Source organism: Pseudophryne corroboree, chromosome 3, assembly GCF_028390025.1.
Source record: "Pseudophryne corroboree isolate aPseCor3 chromosome 3, aPseCor3.hap2, whole genome shotgun sequence".
In the NCBI taxonomy this organism is placed as follows: domain Eukaryota; kingdom Metazoa; phylum Chordata; class Amphibia; order Anura; family Myobatrachidae; genus Pseudophryne; species Pseudophryne corroboree.
Genome location: NC_086446.1, coordinates 2,676,481 through 2,700,402, shown reverse-complemented (window position 1 = coordinate 2,700,402; position 23,922 = coordinate 2,676,481). Strand labels below are relative to the sequence as shown.

The 23,922-nt window shown below is 50.0% G+C and overlaps 1 protein-coding gene across 1 annotated transcript in view; it reads left to right on the top strand.

Moving 5' to 3' along the window:
- LOC135054495 (zinc finger protein 271-like) overlaps nt 1-23,922 on the top strand; it is a 114,023-nt gene that overhangs the window by 36,882 nt on the left and 53,219 nt on the right. The window contains exon 6 of the mRNA XM_063957611.1: nt 7,596-8,648. Within this exon, the coding sequence (XP_063813681.1) occupies nt 7,596-8,648 (1,053 nt within the window). The remainder of the gene's footprint in view (nt 1-7,595; nt 8,649-23,922) is intronic.

Genomic DNA, 23,922 nt, shown 5'->3' with positions numbered 1-23,922 from the left:
AGCGTCACGTTCGCTCACGGCCCAGTGATCACAGGACACGTTATTGGTTATGTCTAGGGGAATGATTCGCTATGGCGTAGCTTACGCTCGAGACCACGAGGAGGTCACCAGCGATGCAGACGCTCACAACACTATACCTTTATGATAAAACCTTATACCAATGTAATACACTGAATACCTTAATGTGAGTACAGGGTGTAAGTGCAACCTTGTGTAACCTGACTAACTACAAAGCTGCTTGAGCGTCACCGACGCTCAAGTGAACACTTATCACTATAGAAAATACACAGATGCTGGTTTAGGTTCCAAGGCCTATTAACTGTATTGTATCTAATATACTTGTAAAAGGGGATAACAGTACAAATGATACACTACAATATAACAGAGACTTCCTAACCACAGAACTAAACAATAAATACAAAAGGACAATACTACTCTGACCTAAATGAAATACAATACAATACTATCTAATACAATACAATACTAGCCTAGTCTAGGGGAGATATGAGAGAACAGAACAGAGAGAGAGAGAGAGAGAGAGAGAGATGAGATGAGAGAAATTGGCTCACAGAAAGACAATGATTACGGAGAGAAACTTACGCACAAAGGGTATGATCGCCTGCGCCTCGATATCCAGCTCCCGGCTATCAGCAGATAACCGTTGATGAGAGAGTGAGTGCTGGATGTGGTCGGCCTGCCTATTTATGCCCCACACACAATGCAATCTCCTGGTCCTACAATCCCATTGTCCATTGGCCGAAGGAATTCGGCCCTGTATCATAACAAAAGGTCATAGGGTGATTCATACAGGTGGGCTGTGACGATTTCCAACAGCTCAGGTGGGTGGGAAACTGGGTTTCCCGCCGCATACCTGAGTATGTGTAATTAATAGAAATGGACATAAACTTCTTATGTCCATAACTATTCGCACGAGCGATTAATACGCTCCAAACCAACACCGGAATATTGCTAATTAAATACTCTTCCGATGGGTACCAAACACTGCTGTATGATTCCTGTTAGACCCTTCGTACGATATAAAGAGGGATTCCTCAGCTCTGGGACATTGTATTTTAACCAAACTTTCAGAATCTATCAAAGGGACCGTGATCTATAAACTACATTAATTGTGAACATTTGTAACGAATGAGTCGCACGCTACGACTACATAAACTCTACCGTAAACACGCATACCGCGCCTGCGAGTGCACGTTATTGCGGGTATGCGAATCCACGGGAGAGCGCATGCACGCGCAGCGCGGACCAGTGTGCGGTGCAAATATGGCAACGTGCATTGAGACATTTTTCTGACTTTGACAGCACCTACGGAAGATTTTCATCTGGGTCGTCTTCTCCACTTTCTACAGACAGGAGTGGATATGGGCCTGAAATTAGGCTCGGCTAAGGTACAGATTTCGGCCCTCTCGATTTTCTTTCAGAAGGAGTTGGCTTCTCTTCCAGAAGTCCAGACGTTTGTAAAGGGAGTGCTGCATATCCAACCCCCTTTTGTGCCTCCAGTGGCACCATGGGACCTGAACGGGGTGTTGCAGTTCCTAAAATCACACTGGTTTGAAACGCTTAACAAGGTTGAGTTGAAATTTCTTACCTGGAAGGTGGTCATGCTGTTGGCCTTGGCATCAGCAAGGCGAGTGTCTGAATTGGCGGCTTTGTCACACAAGAGCCCCTACTTGATTTTTCATGTGGATCGAGCTGAATTGAGGACACGTCCGCAATTTTTGCCTTAAATGGTTTCTTCATTCCATATGAATCAACCTATTGTGGTGCCTGTGGCTACAAGTGACCTGGAGGATTCCAGATCCCTGGACGTAGTCAGGGCCTTAAAAATTTATGTAGCCAGAACGGCTAAAATGAGGAAAACAGAGGCTCTGTTTGTCCTGTATGCTGCTAATAAGATTGGCACACCTGCTTCGAAGCAGACTATTGCTCGCTGGATCTGTAATACGATTCAGCAGGCTCATTCTACAGCTGGATTGCCGGTACCAAATTCGGTTAAAGCCCATTCCACTAGGAAGGTGGGCTTTTCTTGGGCGGCTGCCCGAGGCGTCTCGGCATTACAGCTTTGCCGAGCGGCGACTTGGTCGGGGTCAAACACTTTTGCTAAATTCTACAAGTTTGATACCCTGGCTGATGAGGACCTCGCGTTTCCTCAGTCGGTGCTGCAGAGTCATACGCACTCTCCCGCCCGATTGGATGCTTTGGTATAAACCCCATGGTCCTTACGGAGTCCCCAGCATCCTCTAGGACGTAAGAGAAAATAAGATTTTAAACCTACCGGTAAATCTATTTCTCCTAGTCCGTAGAGGATGCTGGGCGCCCGTCCCAGTGCGGAAACTCTGCAAGACTTGTATATAGTTGTTGCTTACATAAGGGTTATGTTACAGTTGGAATAGGTCTTGGACCGTTACTGTTGTTTGTTCATGCTGTTAACTGGTTATGTATGTTCCAGGTAACATGGTATGATTGGTGTGGGCTGGTATGAATCTTGCCCTTGGATTGCTAAATCCTGCCTTGTATTGTCCATCTCCTCTGGGCACAGTTCTCTAACTGAGGTCTGGAGGAGGGGCATAGAGGGAGGAGCCAGTGCACACCCATAGTAAAAGTTCTTTTTAGGTGCCCTATCTCCTGCGGAGCCCGTCTATACCCCATGGTCCTTACGGAGTACCCAGCATCCTCTACGGACTAGGAGAAATAGATTTACTGGTAGGTTTAAAATTTTATTTATGCACCCACCCCACTGCCCAGCAATGTTGTGCATGCATGTTTGGGCCCTACACACTTGCCGATTTGCCGCCGTGGTGCCCGACGGCCGATGGATGACCCGGCAGCGGGGTCTGTGACGGGGGAGTGAAGTGTCTTCACTCCCTGATGTCACCCTGCCCCATAGCCCTGCATGCTAATATGGACAACTAGGTGCTTCATCGCGCCCTACGGGCGCTCTTCACACCGTCGCAAGGGGCTATGCCCCCTTAACCCTTGCATGCCTTTCTGGGGTTCAATATTTGTATTATATGGAGAATTACCTGCATTCCTTTGTTAGTGGTTAAATATTGCACAATGAAAGGGCATGCGATGGTGAAGGAGGCGCAGCCCCTTGCGACGGCGTGAACAGCACCTGCAGGGCACGATGTACAGATTGTAGCGGGTGCGGGGGGGACTGCGGATGGGGGAGGGTGTCTGTAGATGCTGCGGGTGGAGGGGGGCCCAGATGAGGAAGGGTCGGGAGGTGCTGCGGGTGGGGGCAGAGGAGTGGGGGCTGCAGATGGGGGAGGGGTCAGGAGGCACTGCAGGTGGGGGAGGGGCAGGGGTGCCACGGGTGGGAGAGGGGAAGGTGCGGGGATGTTGCGTATGGGTGAAGGGTTCCGGAGGTGCTGTGGGATGGGAAGGGGCGGGGGTGCCGGGGGTGGGGTAGGGGGTCCGGAGGTGCCGTGGGTGGGGAGGGGCAGGTACGGGTGGTGTGGCAGATGGGGAAGGGGGTCTGGAGGTGCTGCAGGTGGTGGAAGGGCAGGTGCGAGGGTGCCATGGGTGGGGGAAAGGTGGGTGAGGGCGGGGACCACGGATGGAGGAGGGTGTCTGCAGATGCTGCGGGTGGAGGGGGGGCAGGTGTGGGGGGAGACATATATGGGGGGTGGATGGTGGAGGGGGTCTGGAGGTGCTGTGGGTGGTGGATGGGCGGAGGAGTGGGAGCCGCGGGTGGTGTAGGGGGTCTGGAGGCACAGCGTGTGGGGGAGGGGTGGTGTGCCGCATGTGGTGGAGGGGAAGGTGCGGAGGTGTGGTGCATTGGGGAGGGGTCTGGAGGCGCTGTGGGTACTGTACCTGCCAAAAAGGTAGTTGGAGGGTATGCAGTAACAGGGCCAGGACAGGGGTGACAGGGTCAGAACAGGGGTGACAGGATCAGAACAGGGGTGACGGGGCCAGGACAGGGGTGACAGGGCCAGGACAGGGGTGACGGGGCCAGGACTGGGGTGACGGGGCCCGGACAGAAATGACAGGGACAGGATAGGGGTGACAGGGCCAGTATAGGGTTGACAGGGCCAGGATAGGGGTGAAAGGGCCAGGATAGGGGTGAAAGGGCCAGGATAAGGGTGAAAGGGCCAGGATAAGGGTGACAGGGCAAGGCCAGGGGTGACAGGGACATGACAGAACACAGGGCACGGGAAAGATTGGTATTAGGGACAGAACAGTGGTGACAGACAGATGTGTCTTACCGGAGTCACTGCTGCTGGCTGCTGCTGTTCCACTCCAACCTATTGGGATCTGCTGCTGGTGGAGACTTTGCATGGCTGACTCTCTCAGGCTGGAGTCCTGCTTCCTCTGCCCATCCGCATCCCTCCCCCCCCCTCCTCAGTCACACATCGCGGACCTCGCGCGGCTGCCGGGCACTGTGGTAAGGGGAGACTCGGAGTGACTGGTTAGCCCCCAGGAGACGCTGCGGCTGGAGGGAGGAGGGGGTCGGAGCCTGCAAGCAGCGCGGACTTCTGCAGCGCTACCCGCCGGCTAAAGTGTGTGAAGGAGCTGGGCGCACCTCACTGCGGGCGGCAGCGCTGCAGCTAGCGGTGGGGTTGCCGGGGCTGGAGATAACAGAGGCAGTACGGAACCTGCACAGCGGCAGGTGCCCCACAAAACTGCAGCTAAAGAGCGTGGAGTGTGGCAGAAAGTGACGCTCCTCCGCGCCAGAGAGACCCTGCTGAGTATGCTGATGTGGGGGGGGTCAAGCACACAGTGAGCCGGTGGCTGTCTGTCTGTACGGCATACCCCCTCACACACCCCCATACCTCCCAACTGTCCCGATTTTCGCGAGACAGTCAAATTTTTTTGGGTCTGTCCCGCTGTCCCACCCATGGGCCGCAGTGTCCCGCGGTGGGGAGGGGGGGCAGTTGGGAAGCTCCTGTACTTGCTGTTCTCTATTTAGTGGAGACAGGAGGAGAGGGGGCATCAGGGGGTACGGATTAAGGGGGGGTTCCGGCAGCAGAGCAGTGGAAAGGTGGTACGTACCGCAGGCCCCACAGTTTTAGGGGGCCCCCCTGGCTGGAGTAGCTCTGTCCCAGCTCTGAAGCTCCGCCGTCCTGCCAGCAACTGCGGCAGCATTGTGCTACAGTCAGCACACGCTGCTGCGTGTTGGCAGGTCTGTGGTGTTGCAGGGAGGCAGCAGTCTCCCTGCTTTCTTCTGCCTGTGTGGGTGTGTAGGGGGGAGCGACCACCCCCTCTGGATTTACCCCTAGCTGAGGGGTCAAAATTCCATTAAAAAAATAAAATTAAAAAATCCTGGAATTTGCATAAGGGGGCGTGGCCACACGGGCCGCGATTAGGCCACGCCCCCAAACCCACAGCAGGCACAGCAATGAGATAGGGCCCCTGTCTCAAGTGCCCTGGGCCCCCCGGACTCATAATCCGCCCCTGGGGGCATGCCAGCAGCTCGCAGAGCGCTGGGCATGCCCCCTCACTGACGAAAACGGGGGCCCTCCCGTGAAGCCACGCCTCCTTTTTGTTGGTCATGCCCCTTTTCACCACATGTGTGTCCCTCCTTCTGCCTGAAGAAAGCTGGGAGGTATGCACCCCTGTCTGCCTGAAGAAAGTTGGGAGGTATGCACCCCTGCCTGTGCCATGCCCATACCATCTGCTTCTGCTCCTAGTCTCCTATAGATTTGCCCAGATCTGTGACTCCTTTGACTAACTCCACCCAGTGTTGTGACTCCACCCAGGGTTAGCAAATGAGGCACAAAGTCACAGATCTGGGCTAATATGTAGGAGATATTACCCATATTGGCTTGCAGGCATAAACGACCCAGAACCAACGTTGAACGACCGCGGAGCTGCGCATCGTTCATCGTTGGTGCCTACACACTGAGTGATATGAACAATTTTTCATTCAGTAGTGAATGAGATTGTTCATATCGGCCGCACACATGATGGATCTTGTCAGCTGACCGCATGTCCTCCAGTCAGAATGCTGCATGCCTCAGCTGGCTCTGGCAGCCAATCTGTAACCTGCAGCTCCTATATAAACCTTTCCTGTCCATTTACTCACTGCCAGAGCAATAAGTCACATTGCTGAAAACTTGGCTCCTATTTAGGAGCAAGTCTACAATTCCTAGTGATATATCAGTGTCTCGGTATTGCTGGACTTTACTGTGTGCAAGTGTCAGGGCTGCTACACTTTCCAAGCTACAGATTATCCCTGAGAATCTTGTACATCTACTCAGCCAAGTGTCCGTGTTCCTAGTTTCTGCTATTACCTGTGTCTCAGCTTAGAGCTGCACCACCTGCACGTCACTGATTACAGATACATTAGTGTGCTCCTGTTCTCACATCCTGCAGGTTATCCACCTGCTACATGTGCAAGTTCCTGCTAATTATCCAAAGCTCATCCACCTGGACATTATCTTTCCTGCTCTGTGTTGTCCAGTCACAGTCATCTCCAGTCCCTTCCCGGTCACAGTCATCTCCAGTCCCAGCCCGGTCACAGTCATCTCCAGTCCCAGCCCGGTCACAGTCATCTCCAGTCCCAGCCCAGTCACAGTCATCTCTAGTCCCAGCCCAGTCACAGTCATCTCCAGTCCCAGCCCGGTCACAGTCATCTCCAGTCCCAGCCCGGTCACAGTCATCTCCAGTCCCAGCCCAGTCACAGTCATCTCCAGTCCCAGCCCGGTCACAGTCATCTCCAGTCCCAGTCACAGTCATCTCCAGTCCCAGCCCTGTCACAGCCATCTCCAGTCCCGGCCCAGTCACAGTCATCTCCAGTCCCGGCCCAGTCACAGTCATCTCCAGTCACAGTCATCTCCAGTCCCAGCCCATTCATCTCCAATCCCATCCAAGTCACAGTCATCTCCAGTCCCAGCCCAGTCACAGTCAACTCCAGTCCCAGCCCAGTCACAGTCATCTCCAGTCCCATCCCAGTCAGAGGCATCACAGGTCTCAGCCCAGTCACAGTCATCTCCTCTCCCATCACAGTCAGAAGCCTCACCAGTTTCAGCCCAGTCCCAGTCATCTCCAGTCCCAGTCATCTCCAGTCCTAGCACAGTCACAGTCATCTCCAGTCCCGGCCCAGTCACAGTCATCTCCAGTCCCAGCCCAGTCACTGTCATCTCCAGTCCCATCCCAGTCAGAGGCATCACAGGTCTCAGCCCAGTCACAGTCATCTCCTCTCCCATCACAGTCAGAAGCCTCACCGGTTTCAGCCCAGTCCCAGTCATTTCCAGTCCTAGTACAGTCACAGTCATCTCCAGTCCCGGCCCAGTCACAGTCATCTCCAGTCCCGGCCCAGTCATCTCCAGTCCCGGCCCAGTCATCTCCAGTCCCAGGCCCAGTCCTGTCCAGTCCCAGCCCAGTCACAGTTCTCTCCGGTCCCAGCCCAGTCACAGTCATCTCCGGTCCCAGCCTGGTCAGAGTCATCACAAGAAAACATGGCGTCAGCGTCTCAGTTCCTGCGCCTATTCTGTATGACCCTAGGGCTACTCACATGGTCCTAGCATTGGCACACATAGCTGTTAGAGTTTTGCTTGTGCTTTTCCTGTTCCTAGGTATGTTCATCTCTCTGCCGATGTTTATTTGGTTTTGATCTGAATTTATTCCCACAGGTGGATGTGGCAGCCGGAATGTCTCAGAGGATCATCTGATTCTGTTGCCAGATGGTGAAATAGAAGAAAATTATGTCACCCAAGAATCACCAGAAGAAATCCCTCTTACCCCAGTTACACAGACAGCACATCACCGTGCAGATATGTCACCTGGTCCCTCTGATCCTGGGGAATCTTCTCCTGATAACTCTGATATTGGTGCATCTGTTACAGCTCTTACAGTAGATACAGAGTTACCCTCTACAGTAGATGCCAAATGTTTTACACAGGACACACAGGTTATTACCCATCAGCCAGGTGAGAGGCCATTTCCATGTTCTGAGTGTGGGAAATGTTTTACACGGAAGTCACATCTTGTTACTCATCAAAGAAATCACACCGGTGAGAAGCCATTTCCATGTACAGAGTGTGGGAAATGTTTTATATGGAAATCCGATCTTGTTATACATCAGAGAACTCACACAGGTGAGAAGCCATTTCCATGTTCTGACTGTGGGGAATATTTTAGAAATAAGTCAGCTCTTGTTACACATCAGAGAAAACACACAGGAGAGAAACCATTTCCATGTTCTGAGTGTGAGAAATGTTTTATAGTCAAATCAGCTCTTGTTAGACATCAGAGAAGTCATACAGGTGAGAAGCTATTTCCATGCTCTGAGTGTGGGAAATGTTTTACAGACAAATCAGGTCTTGTTACACATCAGAGAAGTCACACAGGTGAGAGGCCATTTCCATGCTCTGAGTGTGGGAAATGTTTTACTATGCAATCAAATCTTGTTAGACATCAGAGAAGACACACAGGCGAGAAAGCATTTCCATGTCCTGAGTGTGGGAAATGTTTTACAGATAAATCATCTGTTGTTAGACATCAGAGATATCATACAGGCGATAAACCGTATCCATGCTATGAGTGTGGGAAATGTTTTAGAGAAAAATCATCTTTTGTTAGACATCAGAGATATCATACAGGTGATAAACCGTATCCATGCTATGAGTGTGGGAAATGTTTTACACAGAAATCAGATCTTGCTAGACATGAGAAAAGTCACACAGGTGAGAAGCCATTTCCATGTCCTGAGTGTGGGAAATATTTTACAAGGAAATCATATCTTGTTACACATCAGAGAAGTAACACAGGTGAGAAGCCATTTCCATGCCCTGAGTAAGTGGAGTTACTCAGGTGGTACACTGTGTGTGTGTGAGAATATTTTATCCAAAAAATAAACATTAGTAAGCATAGTATGTCTCCTGTCACAGGCTACTCTATCTATTGTTCTAATTTATTTGAATAATTCAATAAAATATCACAATGACATCATAAAATTTATAAAATAAACAAATTTGGTGGATTGCAGTAAAAACTTCTTATTTTATACTATTCCTCATGAATCAATCTGGCTCCGCTGTTGTAGTGATTACTGTATGGTGGTGATGTGATTACTGTATGGCATTGCAGTGATTACTGTATGACGGTGATGTGATTACTGTATGGCATTGTAGTGATTACTGTATGGCGGTGTGGGGATTACTGTATGGCGGTGTGACGATTACTGTATGATGGTGTGGGGATTACTGTATGGCAGTGTGATTACTGTATGGCGGTGAGGTGATTACTGTATGGCGGTGTAGTGATTACTGTGTGGCGTTGTGATTACAGTATGGTGGTGTGGTGATTACTGTATGGCGGGTGGTGATTACTGTTAGACAGTATGATTACTGTATGGCGGTGTAGTGATTACATTATGCAGATGTGTAATACTCTACTGTACAGGGATAAAAAGATGGGGGGAATTCAATTGTTCTGGGCATCTGTTTTTCTCTAACGTCCTAGAGGATGCTGGGGACTCCAAAAGGACCATGGGGTATAGATGGGATCCGCAGGAGACATGGGCACACTATAAGACTTTGAATGGGTGTGAACTGGCTCCTCCCTCTATGCTCCTCCTCCAGACCTCAGTTAGATTCTGTGCCCAGGAGAGACTGGACACACACTTTATGTTAGGCTTTTTCTCACAGGGCGCAGGGGGGAGCGCCCTGGGCAGCAGGTTACTGGAGTTTTCACTGGCAAAACTGCATATTAGAGGTGCCTGGACACTATATATGAGACCCCCGCCAGTATAAAAATTTAAATTTGAGCGGGACTACAGCGCGCCGGGTGGGGGCGTGGCTTAGCCGCACAGCTTACCAGCGCCATTTTCTCTCTTCACAGAGCATGCAGAGACGCTGGCCCAGACATCCAACTCTCCTTTACAAGTACAGGGAGCAAAACTGGGGGGGGGGGGGGGTGGCAGTCAATTGGTGCTATATATATATGTATTAAAACAGCGCAGTGATCATATATTATTTTTTTAGTAGTATATGGGCGCTGGGGTGTAAGCTGGTATACTCCCTCTGTGTTCTCTCTAACAGGCTTCCCTGTGGGTCTGTCCCCTATTGCCAGTGTGAGTGTGTGTGTGTCGGTACAATGTGTCGACATGTCTGAGTGCTTCTCCCCGGAGGAAGTTACTGGGGGCAAATAGAAGGATTTGGGAGTGACTCTGTCGGCACAGCCGACTGCTGATTGGGTGAATATGTTGAGTACATTGAATGCAAATGTGGCGTTATTGTCTAAGAGGCTGGATAAATCTGATTCTCAGACACAAACGTGTAGAAAATCCATGGAGGATGCCTCATCTCAGGTACAGGCCCCCTCAGGGTCACAGAAACGTTCCTTTACCCAGATGGCAGATACGGATACTGACACGGACTCTGATTCTAGTGTCGACTTTATTGAGACCAGTTTACATCCAAAATTGGTAAAGAGTATTCAGTACATGATTATGGCTATTAAAGATGTTTGACATATTTCTGAGGAACCTCCTGTTCCAGATACAAGGGTTTGTTTATTTAAAGGGAAAAAGCCTGAGGTGAAGTTTCCCCCCTCTCATGAACTGAACGCTCTTTGTGAAAAGGCTTGGGAGTCGCCTGACAAAAGGTGGCAGATTCCCAAGAGAATTTTTATGGCATATCCTTTCCCCTCTGACGACAGGGAAAAGTGGGAGTCATCTCCCAATGTGGACGTGCCGGTGGGGGCCCGTCTCCGAATCTTCAGTCAGGTCTGGTTTCAATCAGGCCTAGATCCTTGGGCCTTAGACATAGTGTCCCAAGGGTACAGACTGGCGTTTCAGGAGACTTCCCCCCCGCCGAATTTTCAAATCAGCCTAGCCAGTTTCTATCCCAGATAGGGAAGTAGTAAATGCGGCGATACAAAAGCTGTGTCAACAGAGGGTCATTGTACCGGTTCCCCCATCCCAACGGGGGGAAGGGTTCTATTCTAGCCTCTTTGTCATGCCAAATCCGGAAGGCTCGGTCAGACCGATCCTGAACCTAAAATCCCTCAATCTGTACTTGAAAACTTTCAAGTTCAAGATGGAACCTCTTCGAGCTGCGATCTCCAGCCTAGAAGGGGGGGATTTTATGGCGTCAGTCGACATAAAAGATGCCTACTTACACGTCCCGATATATCCTCCACATCAGGCCTTCCTGAGATTTGCAGTGCAGGATTGTAATTACCTATTTCAGATGTTGCTGTTTGGGCTTTCCACGGCCCCGAGGGTCTTCACCAAAGTGATGGCGGAAATGATGGCACTCCTACGCAAGCAGGGTGTCACAATTATCACGTACTTGGACAATCTCCTGATAAAGGCGAGATCAAAGGAGCGGTTGCTAAGTAATGTGGAACTCTCCCTGACCATTCTGCGACATCATGGTTGGATTCTAAATTTGCCAAAGTCTCAGTTGTTTCTGACAACTCGGCTGCCCTTCTTGGGCATGATCCTAGACACGGAACTACAGAGAGTGTTTCTTCCGGCGGAAAAAGCTCTGGAAATCCATTGCATGGTCAAGGAGTTTCTGAAACCGGCAAGAGTGTCGATTCATCAATGCACTCGAGTGCTAGAGAAGATGGTTGCGGCGTACGAAGCCATTTTGTTTGGCAGGTTCCATGCCCGGGTGTTTCAGTGGGTCCTGCTGAACAAATGGTCCGGGTCTCACCTGCACATGCACCGGAAAATAAGTCTATCTTCCAGGACCAGAATTTCTCTACTATGGTGGCTGCAAAGTTCTCACCTTCTAGAGGGACGCAGGTTCGGAATCCAGGATTGGGTCCTGCTGACCACGGATGCAAGGCTCCGAGGCTGGGGTGCAGTCACACAAGGAAGAAGTTTCCAGGGAAAATGGTCAAGCCAGGAAACTTGTCTCCACATAAACGTTCTGGAGTTAAGAGCCATTTACAACGGCCTTCTGCAAGCGGAACACCTTCTTCGAGGTCTACCTATTCTAATTCAGTCGGACAACGTAACTGCGGTAGCGTACGTAAACCGCCAGGGCAGAAACAAAGAGCAGAGCGACGATGGCGGAGGCCACAAGGGTTCTCCGCTGGTCGGAAAAGCACGTGAGCGCTCTGTCAGCAGTCTTCCTCCCGGGCGTGGACAACTAGGAAGCAGACTTCCTCAGCAGACACGATCTCCATCCAGGAGAGTGGGCTTTTCATCAAGAGGTATTTGCAGAAGTGACAAGGCGTTGGGGAGTTCCTCAAATAGACATGATGGCGTCTCGACTCAACAAGAAGCTTCCGAGGTATTGTTCCAGGTCAAGGGACCCCCAAGCCAGTGCAGTGGACGCCCTGGTAACTCCGTGGGTGTTTCAGTCGGTATATGTGTTCCCTCCACTTCCTCTCATTCCAAAGGTGTTGAGGATCATAAGACGAACAAGGGTTCCGGCAGTACTCGTCGTTCCGGATTGGCCACGGAGGGCATGGTATCCGGATCTTCAGGAATTGCTCATAGAAGATCCTTGGCCGCTTCCTCTCAGAGAGGACTTGTTACTGCAGGGGCCATGCGTATTTCAGGACTTACCGCGGCTGCGTTTGACGGCGTGGAGTCATCCCCACTCTCCTTAAGGCTAGAAAGGAGGTCACGGCGAAGCATTATCACCGTATTTGGAGAAAATATGTGTCGTGGTGTGAAGCCAAGAAAGCTCCGGCGGAGGAGTTTCAGCTGTGTCGTTTCCTTCATTTTTTGCAGGCAGGCGTGGATGCAGGCCTGAAATTGGGTTCCATCAAAGTGCAGATTTCGGCTTTGTCTATTTTCTTTCAAAAGGAATTGGCCGCCCTTCCTGAGGTTCAGACTTTCGTGGGGGGAGTGCTGCATATCCATCCGCCGTTTGTGCCACCCGTTGCACCGTGGGATCTTGACATGGTGTTGCAATTTCTTATGTCTCACTGGTTTGAACCTTTGCGAAAGGTGGAGTTGAAATTTCTCACTTGGATAGTGGTCATGCTTTTGGCCTTGGCGTCCGCCAGACGGGTGTCGGAATTGGCGGCTTTGTCTCACAAGAGCCCATATTTGATTTTCCATATGGATAGAGCGGAATTGAGGACTCGTCAAAAATTTCTGCCGAAGGTGGTTTCGTTGTTTCACATAAATCAACAATGTCGTGAGAGCTTTGAAAATTTATGTCGCCAGAACGGCTCTGGTTAGGAAAACGGAGGCTCTGTTTGTCCTGTACGCTTCCAACAGGATTGGAAATCCTGCTTCCAAGCAGACTATTGCACACTGGATTTGTAATACGATTCAGCACGCTCATTCTACGGCTGGATTGCAGTTGCCGAAGTCAGTAAAGGCCCATTCTACCAGGAAGGTGGGCCCATCTTGGGTGGCTGCCCCAAGGGGCCTCGGAGCTTCAGCTTTTGCCGAGCGGCTACGTGGTCGGGTTCAGGCGCTTTTGCTAAGTTATACAAGTTTGATACCCTGGCTGATGAGGACCTCATGTTTGCTCAATAGGTGCTGCAGAGTCGTCCGCACTCTCCCGCCCGATCTGGAGCTTTGGTATAGACCCCATGGTCCTTTTGGAGTCCCCAGCATCCTCTAGGACGTAAGAGAAAATAGGATTTTAATACCTACCGGTAAATCCTTTTCTCCTAGTCCGTAGAGGATGCTGGGCGCCCATCCCAGTGCGGACTGTTCCTGGCAGTTGTATTGATACTGGTTATTTTCGGTTACATGAGGTTTGTGTATCAGTATATTCAGCTTGTTGCTGTTGTTGGTTCATACTGTTATCTGGTTTCCTGTTGTTCCAGTTGTACGGTATGTTTGTGGTGTGGGCTGGTAGTTTTCTCGCCCTTAGTTAACAAAAATCCTTTCCTCGAAATGTCCGTCTCTCCTGGGCACAGTTCCTATAACTGAGGTCTGGAGGAGGGGCATAGAGGGAGGAGCCAGTTCACACCCATTCAAAGTCTTATAGTGTGCCCATATCTCCTGCGGATCCCGTCTATACCCCATGGTCCTTTTGGAGTCCCCAGCATCCTCTACGGACTAGGAGAAAAGGATTTACCGGTAGGTATTAAAATCCTATTTTCCCATGTAAACATGTTTAGACACCATAACAATTGTTACTATTGAGGTGTTTGGGCGCACGTGCATATCACGCGTGTTGCGCCCAAACAGACAGGGTCTAGCCGTGTACAGTGGCTAAACCCATCTAAACTGCTCCGGGAGTTTGGTTGCCCAAAGTGCCGAGTTTGCACATATTCTTTCTCGCTCCTCAGGAGGCTGTGAGGAAAAATGTGTCCTCCGTGGCTGCTGAGTGCCAACAAATAAACAATTGAATTGCTGCTATCAGGAAGCCATCTTGTGGCGCCATGATAAAAACAAATGAATTAAGGAGTCAATTTGACCCATTTCTCTTATTCATATGGATAGTCAACACCAACGTGTTTATATTAGGTAGTACGCTATTGCCTATGTCTTTACTTACAAATATTATTATTATTAATTATTATGTAATGTGTACAATAAAAAAAAAATACTGAGCACTGTTGTTATTCAGGATTAAGGGGCCTAATTCAGCTTGGATCGCAAAAGCAAAAGGTGGGGCAGATGTAACATGTGCAGAGAGAGTTAGATTTGGGTGGGTTATATTGTTTCTGTGCAGGGTAAATACTCACCACACCCAAATCTAATCTCTCTGCACATGTTACATCTGCCCCACCTGCACTGCATATGTTACATTTGCCCCACCTGCAGTACACATGGTTTTGCCCATTAGAGAAAGATTTTGCGTTTGTGAACCATGCTGACTTAGGCCCAAAGTTCCATAGAGATGTGTGTGTAGGGTTATATTGTGTGTGTGTGTGTGTGTGTGTGTGTGTGTGTGTGTGTGTGTGTATATAGAGGTGTACTATGGGCCCGATTCAGACCTGATCGCTGCTGTATGCGTTCGCATGTACATCGGCCGCACGGTGGGAATGCATCGCACATCTGCGTCCATACACAATAGCACACCTATTTCCCGTGGTTTCACAAAAAGTGACACAGTGTACAAAAGTGGTGGTCCCTATTCTGCATTGCATAGTAACGATGCGTTCGCATAGCAGTGCCATGCCGCAATCAGGTAGCCTGTCGTACATGTGTGTAGCGATCGCTGGTTAGCGAACAATTGCACAAAGGCACACAAATGACATGGTGACAAGACAAAAATAGACACACATAGAAAACAGGACAGATGACATAGAAAAGAAACAGATAAAACTATATATGATTATGTGTAACAAAAACACTGCACGCAATAGGTACATTTACAGGTTTCCTTTTATTTCAAAAATATTTTTTTTTTCAAACAACAATAATAATAATTAATAAAAACAAATAAAATAAAGCCAATAAAGAAGTAACATCGGCCAGGACGTAGGCCGGCATGCGTAATAACACCAGCCGGATAGCGAGGTTGTGATCTCCAACTTCGGTGTCTGTAGTAAGTAGGGACACCGGCTCCCCCTGCGCAGTGTGACTTCTGACTCTGAGGTCACGCTGCGCAGTCAGCCGCCGCTGAGCCCGATGGTAAGGCGGCCGTCACCCGCCGCCTCCTCCCGGCAGTCACCGCGTCTGAATGAAGTTTCCCATCCTCCCGCTCCTGCAGTTTGGTGAGAGTTGATTTATGTCTGGGGAGAGGCGGGGCGGGCGGACACACAAGAAGAAAGCCAATCCCGGGAATCCTGCGATTGACCATTTTTCAATCCCGATACTACATAACCATTATTGTGCTTACTTTCTTCTTCAGCTGCCGACTCATCCTCCGCTTCAAATGATGGTTGTGGCTGGATGGGGGAAGGGTCTTGAAAGAGGGGTGGAGGTTGGATGGGGGAAGGGTCTTGAAAGGGGGAATGGAGGTTGGATGGGGGAAGGGTCTTGAAAGGGGGAACGGAGGTTGGATGGGAAAGGGTATTGAAAGGGGGATGGAGGTTGGATGGAGAAAGGGTCTTGAAATGGGGACGGAGGTTGGATGGGGGAAGGGTTTTGAATAGGGGATGGAGGTTGGATGGGGGAAGGGTTTTGAATGGGGGATGGAGGTTGGATGGGGGAAGGGTCTTGAAAGGGGGATGGAGGTTGGATGGGGAAGGGTCTTGAAAGGGGGATGGGGGAAGGGTCTTGAAAGGGGGATGGAGGTTGGATGGGGAAGGGTCTTGAAAGGGGGATGGAGGTTGGATGGGGGAAGGGTCTTGAAAGGGGGGATGGAGGTTGGATGGGGAAGGGTCTTGAAAGGGCGATGGAGGTTGGATGGGGAAGGGTCTTGAAAGGGGGGATGGAGGTTGGATGGGGGAAGGGTCTTGAAATGGGGACGGAGGTTGGATGGGAGAAGGGTTTTGAATGGGGAATGGAGGTTGTATGGGGGAAGGGTCTTGAATGGGGAATGGAGGTTCAGATTGAAAGGGGGAAGGGATTTCATGGGGGGATGGAGGTTGAGAGGGGGATGTGATTTCATGGGGGATGGAGGTTGAGAGGGGGAGAGCTTTGTTGTTGTGATGTGGGAGGCGGTGGCTGCTGTGGAGCAGTTTGGCCACTTCCGGTCCGTTGTGTTCTGCCTAAGGAGAGAGGAACATTTTTAAGTAGGCAGTAACAATCATTTTTAACATAAACATATTTCTCTTACGTCCTAGAGGATGCTGGGGTCCACATAAGTACCTTGGGGTATAGACGGGTCCACTGGAGCCTTCGGCACTTTAAAAGTTTAATAGTGTGGGTTGGCTCCTCCCTCTATGCCCCTCCCACAGACCTCAGTTTAGAATTTGTGCCAGAGAGAGCCGGACGTAGCTAGTGGAGCTCCCACAAGGTTTCACTAAATGATCATTCTAAGGTTTTAATGCAACACAGGGAGGCTGCTGGCAACAGCCTCCCTGCTTCGAGGGAGTTAGGAGGGGAGCAAGATCCAACTTCCTGCATAGTTCAAATGGCTCTTGGCTCCGCTGACAGGACACCATTAGCTCCTGAGGGTACTGATCACATAGCTCCAGATAGCAAATGCTCATTCCCGCAGCACGGCCGCCACCTCCTATCATGATGAAGAGTTGCTGAGTGGTGAGTATACTGCCAGCGGACCATCAGAACGGGACGCTGGCATTTTCTTTAGGGCGGCATAAGGGACGGAACGTAGCAGTGACAAGCTGCGCTCCGGCGGGCTCACATTGACACTTAAGGGTGCAAAGCGCAAAGGAGCGCTCTGAGCCGGCATTTCCCTACACTGGGCAAAAAAAGCTGTGCAGGGGCTAGATCCCGCTGTCCAGCATAAATCCCTCAGGCCAGTATAATCTAAAAAAATGGCGTGAGAGAGCCGCGCCATTACGGGGGCGGGGCTTCTTCCTCACTATGACCCAGCACTCACTAGCGCCATTTTCTACCTGCAGATCCTAGGAACAGGACGCTGACCTCCTCTTCACTCCTGCAGTACCAGGGTGTTATAGAAGGGGGGAGTACATAGTAGAAGAACCTTATAGGTTAATAGTGCGCTGAGGTGGCATATATAATTGCATATATTAAACTTCAAAGGGCACGTGGGGGCTGGCTCTGAACTCTGTTGTTCCGATTTTGGTAGAAATACTGTCCCTGTGTTTTGTGTGAGTGTCATTTTGCACATTATCATGTCTCAAGAATCGGGTGCAGCAGAGGTGGAATCCTTAATGGACGCCATTTTAGGGACTCAGGATTGCAGTGTGGCAGCTCTTCCCTCAGGGGATGAACCTATATGGCTTAAGGGAATAAAGGGAATGATATCTCAGATTTCCCACAAAATGTCTCATACTGAGAAAGAACACAGGTTTGGAGACAGTTTGTAGAGAGTGCTTTGTTTGCAGCACCCTCTACTTCTACCAAACCAGCAAAAAAGCGTTCACTTGCTGAAATTATGCAAGTCGACACAGATACTGACGCCGATATGGGGGAGGGCTTAGATGACATCAGGATAGCTGACGCTGCCCTGGCTAAAAGTATAAGACACATGATTCAAGCCATAAGAGAGGTGTTAGAGGTAACTTACACTACCCCAGTACAGGAAAAGAAAGCTTATTTTAAATTGCATAAAAAACCTGAAGTTACTTAACACTCTATTTAAAAAATCCTGGTTGAATCCAGAGAAAAAATTCCAAATTCCAAAGAGAATTCTGGTAGCTTATACATTCCATACAGAGGATAGGAAAAAATGGGAAACCCCGCCTATGGTCGACGCTTCGGTGTCCTGACTATCAAAAAGGATTACTTTACCTGTACCCAGTACAGCATCACTTAAAGAACCAGCCGACCGCAAAATTTAAACCACTCAAATCCCTTTACATGGCCTCGGGTACTATTCTTAGGCCAGCTATAGCATGTGCATGGGTATCTAGTGCCATTGTAAAATGGTCTGAGAATTTATCAGAAGGACTAGATACTATGGATAGGGATGATGTGGTTTTACTCCTTGGTCACATTAAAGATTATGCAGGTTTCATGGTAGAGGCCATGAAAGACATAGGACTTATAGCAGCAAGAATGTCGGCTATGTCTATCTCAGCACACAGAGGTCCCTGGATTCGCCAGTGGACTTCGGACACAGAATCAAAGAATATTGAGACTCTTTCCTATATCGGAGAGGCACTGGACACCTAGATATCCAAAGCAGGGCCGGTTCGAGGGCCCTCGGCACCCCGGGCAGGGAATGGGGGCGTGGCTTAATACAGGGGGCGTGGCCAGTTACGCCCCCTGTACAGTAGAAGTGCCGCTTAAATGCTGAGCGGTGCGCGATGACGTCATCGCGCACCGCTCAGCAAAGGTCCTCTCCGCGAAGGAAAACTAGACGCTACGCGTCTAGTTCCCTTCACAGGGGACCACAGCCGCAGAGCCGGGGGACACAGCGGGCAGCGGAGGGCACAGCAGTGGCGGATCTTGCCATGGTGGGGCGCCCTCCGGACGGCGCCAGCGCCCTCCGGAAGGCGGCGCCCCGGGCAAAAGTCCTGCTTGCCCGTGGCAAGATCCGCTACTGATCCAAAGCTCCACCACGGAAACCATACAGCACCCCTCTGATGCATTCCTTTCGGGCTGCAAAAGCCAAAAGGGGTAGGGGTAGCCACCCCTACTTCAGTGGGGGACATGGAAAATCCAAGAGACTGACCGCAGCAGCAGCAGCAGCAGGTTCCCAGGAACAGAAATCCACTTCTGCTTCCTCAAAAACCTCAGCATGATGCTGGGGCTCCCCTACAGGTGGGAGCACGCTTACAGAATTTCAGTCAGACGTGGGCCCTATCAGGCTTAGAACCCTGGGTAATACAACTTGTGTCCCAGGGGTACAGACTGGAATTCCAGCAACTTCCACCTTGCCGATTTTTCATGTCAACCTTACCAGTTTCTCTACTCTGACTCTGGAGGCCATTCAGAAGTTGGTCCGAGACAGGGTAATTGTTCCCGTCCCACAACCACAACAAGGCAGAGGGTTTTCCTCCAATCTGTTTGTAGTACCAAATCCGGATGGCTCAGTAAGACCAATTTTAAATCTCAAGGCATTGAACCGATTCTTAAAGGAATTCAAGTTCAAGATGGAATCCCAAAGGGCAGTGATCTCCAGCCTGGAGGAAGGGGAATTCCTGGTGTCTCTGGACATCAAGGACGCGTACCTGCATGTCCCCATTTGGCTACCTCATCAATCCTACTTAAGATTTGCTGTCCTGGAATGTCACTATCAGTTCCAGATGCTACCATTTGGGCTGTCAATAGCACCGTGGATATTCACAAAGGTAATGGCAGAGATGATGGATCTCCTGCGCAAGCAAGTAGTGAACATTATCCTATATCTGGACGATCTATTAAGCAAGTCAATTCCCAGGGAAAAGTTGCTACAGAGTATCACACTGACAGTGCAGATACTCCAGGACCACGGTTGGATTCTCAGTCATCCAAAGTCTCAGTTGGAACCAACACAGAGATTAGCATTCTTAGGAATGATTCTCGACACAACAGTACAGAGAGTATTTCTCCCGTTGGAGAAAGCATTGGTGATTCAATCAATGGTTTGAGAGATCTTGAAGCCAGACCGCGTATCGGTCCATCAATGCATTAGTTTGCTGGGAAAGATGGTATCTGCTTATGGAGCACTACAGTTTGGACGTTTCCATGCCAAGTCCTTCCAACTGGATCTCCTGGACAAATGGTCCGGATCACATCTTCACCTACAACAGCAGACACGCCTGTCGCCAAAAGCCAGGATCTCACTCCTCTGCTGGCTGCAGACTTCTCACCTGCTCGAAGGACGCAAGTTCGGGATACAGAACTGGATCCTCCTGACCACGGATGCAAGTCTAAGAGGTTGGGGAGCAGTCACTCAAGAGGAAAACTTGCAAGGAAGATGGTCAAGTCTAGAAGTTCTTCACATAAACATCCTGGAACTGAGAGCAGTTTACAACAGACTTCTGCAAGGAGCTCATCTACTAACAGATCAAGCCATTCTAGTCCAGTCGGACAACGTGACGACTGTGTCTTACATAAACGACCAAGGCGGAACGTAAAGCAGAGCTGCAATGGTGGAGGTGACAAGGATACTCCTCTGGGCGGAAAGACATGCAAGGGCTCTGTCAGCAGTCTTCATTCCAGGAGTGTACAACTGGGAAGCAGATTTCCTCAGCAGACACGATCTCCATCCAGGAGAATGGGGCCTCCAACAGGAGATATTCGCAGAGATAACAAGTCTTTGGGGAGTTCCTCAGGTAGACATGATGGCATCTCGTCTCAATAAGAAACTTCTGAGATATTGTTCCAAGTCGAGAGACCCACAAGCAGTGGCAGTGGACGCACTGATAACTCCGTGGGTGTTCCAATCGGTGTATGTATTCCCTCCACTTCCGCTAATCCCAAGGATTCTCAAGTTGATTAAAAGAACAAAAGTTCAAGCAATTCTCATTGCTCCAGAGTAGCCAAGGAGGGCTTGGTACCCAGATCTTCTGGACTTGCTCCTAGAAGATCTTCGGCCTCTTCCACTCAGAGAAGACCTGCTTCAGCAGGGGCCGTTTGCTTATCAAGACTTACCGCGGCTACATTTGACAACATGGAGGTTGAACGACAGATCTTAGCCCGAAAGGGCATTCCTTCTAAGGTCATTCCAACACTCATCCAGGCTAGGAAGGGGGTAATGTCGAAACATTACCATCGCATTTGGAGGAAATACGTGTCTTGGTGTGAATCCAAGAAATTTCCTACGTTGGATTTTGAACTAGGGCGTTTGCTCCTGTTTCTACAGACAGGTGTGGATGTGGGCCTACGCCTAGGCTCGATCGAGGTTCAGATTTCGTCCTTGTCCATTTTCTTCCAGAGACAATTGGCGGTCCTCCCGGAGGTTCAGACTTTGCTGAAAGGGGTTCTGCACACCCAACCTCCTTTTGTGCCTCCAGTGGCACCATGGGATCTAAATATTGTGTTGCAGTTCCTACAGTCGGACTGGTGTGAACCTTTAGGGAAAGTGGACCTAAAGTTTCTCATGTGGAAGGTGGTCACACTGTTGGCCCTGACATCCGCAAAGCGGGAGTCAGAATTGGGAGCGTTGTCTTATACGAGTCCTTACTTGATATTCCATGAGGATAGAGCTTAACTCAGAACTCGTCACCAATTTCTTCCAAAGGTGGTATCAGCTTTTCATATCAACCAACCTGTTGTGGTGCCAGTGGCTACTGACACTTCAGCTTTTGCAAGATCCTTGGACGTTGTCAGGACTTTGAAAATTTATGTGGCGAGGACTGCTCGTCACAGGAAGCCTGAAGTTTTTGTGCTATACGATCCCAACAAGATTGGATGTCCTGCTTCAAAGCAGACTATTGACGGGCGCCCAGCATCCTCTACGGACTAAGAGAAAAGGATTTACCGGTAGGTATTAAAATCCTATTTTCTCATACGTCCTAGAGGATGCTGTGGATGCTTCAAGAACCATGGGGTTTATACCAAAGCTCTAGAACGGCGGGAGAGTGCGGATGACTCTGCAGCACTGATTGACCAAACAAGAGGTCCTCCTTAGCCAGGGTATCAAACGTGTAAAACTTCGCAAAGGTGTTTGATCCTGACCAAGTAGCAGCTCGGCAAAGCTGTAATGCCGAGACCCCTCGGGCAGCCGCCCAGGATGAGCCCACCTTTCTGGTAGAATGGGCCTTCACTGATTTCGGTAACGGCAATCCCGCCATAGAATGAGCTTGCTGAATCATATTACAGATCCAGCGTGCAATAGTCTGCTTGGAAGCAGGAGTCCCAATCTTGTTGGGAGCCCACAGGACAAACAGAGCCTCTGTTTTCCTAATTTGAGCCGTTCTGGCGACATAGATTTTCAAAGCTCTGACCACATCGAGAGACTTCGATTCCGCCAAGGCGTCAGTAGCCACTGGCACCACAATAGGCTGGTTTACGTGAAACGATGAAACCACTTTTGGCAGAAATTGTTGACGAGTTCTCAACTCCGCTCTATCAGCATGGAAGATTAAATAGGGGCTTTTGTGAGACAAAGCCGCCAATTCAGATACCCGCCTTGCGGATGCCAAGGCCAACAACATAACTACTTTCCAAGTAAAGAATTTCAACTCAACCTTACGCAAAGGTTCGAACCAATGAGATTGCAGGAACTGCAACACCACATTAAGATCCCATGGTGCCACTGGGGGCACAAAGGGAGGTTGGGTGTAGCACACCTTTCACGAAGGTCTGAACTTCTGGAAGAGAGGCCAATTCTTTCTGAAAAAAGATTGATAAGGCCAAAATGTGTACTTTAATGGAGCCTAACTTTAGGCCCGCATCCACACCTGCTTGTAGAAAATGGAGCAAACGTCCCAGCTGAAATTCCTCCGTAGGAGCCTTCTTGGATTCACACCAAGACACATATTTTCTCCAAATACGGTGGTAATGCTCCGCCGTTTCTTCTTTTCTAGCCTAAAGTAGTGTGGGAATGACTTCACTGGGAATACCCTTTCGGGCTAGGATCTGGCGTACAACCACCATGCCGTCAAACGCAGCCGCGGTAAGTCCTGATACACGCACGGTCCTTGCTGTAATAGATCCTCCCATAGAGGAAGAGGCCAGGGATCTTCTATGAGCAATTCTTGAAGATCTGGATACCAGGCCCTCCTTGGCCAGTCTGAACAATGAGTATCGCCTGAACCCTTGTTCTTCTTATGATCTTTATCACCTTTGGAATGAGTGGAAGTGGAGGAAACACATAGACCGACTGAAACACCCACGGTGTCACCAGGGCATCCACCGCTATTGTTTGAGGGTCGTCCCTCGACCTGGAACAATATCTCTGAAGTTTCTTGTTGAGACGAGATGCCACCATGTCTATGTGAGGAATTCCCCAACGACTTGTCACTTCTGCAAAGACCTCTTGATGAAGACCCCACTCTCCTGGATGGAGATCATGTCTGCTGAGGAAGTCTGCTTCCCAGTTGTCCACTCCTGGAATGAAGACTGCTGACAGAGCGCTTGCATGTTTCTCCGCCCAGCGAAGAACTTTTGTGGCCTCCGCCATCGCCGCTCTGCTCTTTGTTCCGCCCTGACGGTTTACGTACGCTACTGCTGTTACGTTGTCCGACTGAATCAAGACGGGCAGACCGTGAAGAAGATGTTCCGCTTGCCGAAGGCCGCTGTAAATGGCCCTTAATTCCAGAATGTTTATGTGCAGACAAGCTTCCTGGCTTGACCATTTTCCCTGGAAATTTTTCCCCTGTGTGACTGCTCCCCAGCCTCGGAGACTTGCATCTGTGGTCACCAGGATCCAATCCTGAATCCCGAACCTGCGCCCCTCTAGGAGGTGAGAACTGTGCAGCCACCACAGGAGAGAGACTCTGGTCCTGGAAGATAGGATTATTTTCCGGTGCATGTACAGGTGAGAGCCAGACCACTTGTCCAACAGGTCCCACTGAAACACTCTGGCATGGAACCTGCCAAACTGAATGGCATCGTAGGCCGCCACCATCTTCCCCAGCAACCAAGAGCATTGAAGAATCGAAACTCTTGCCGGT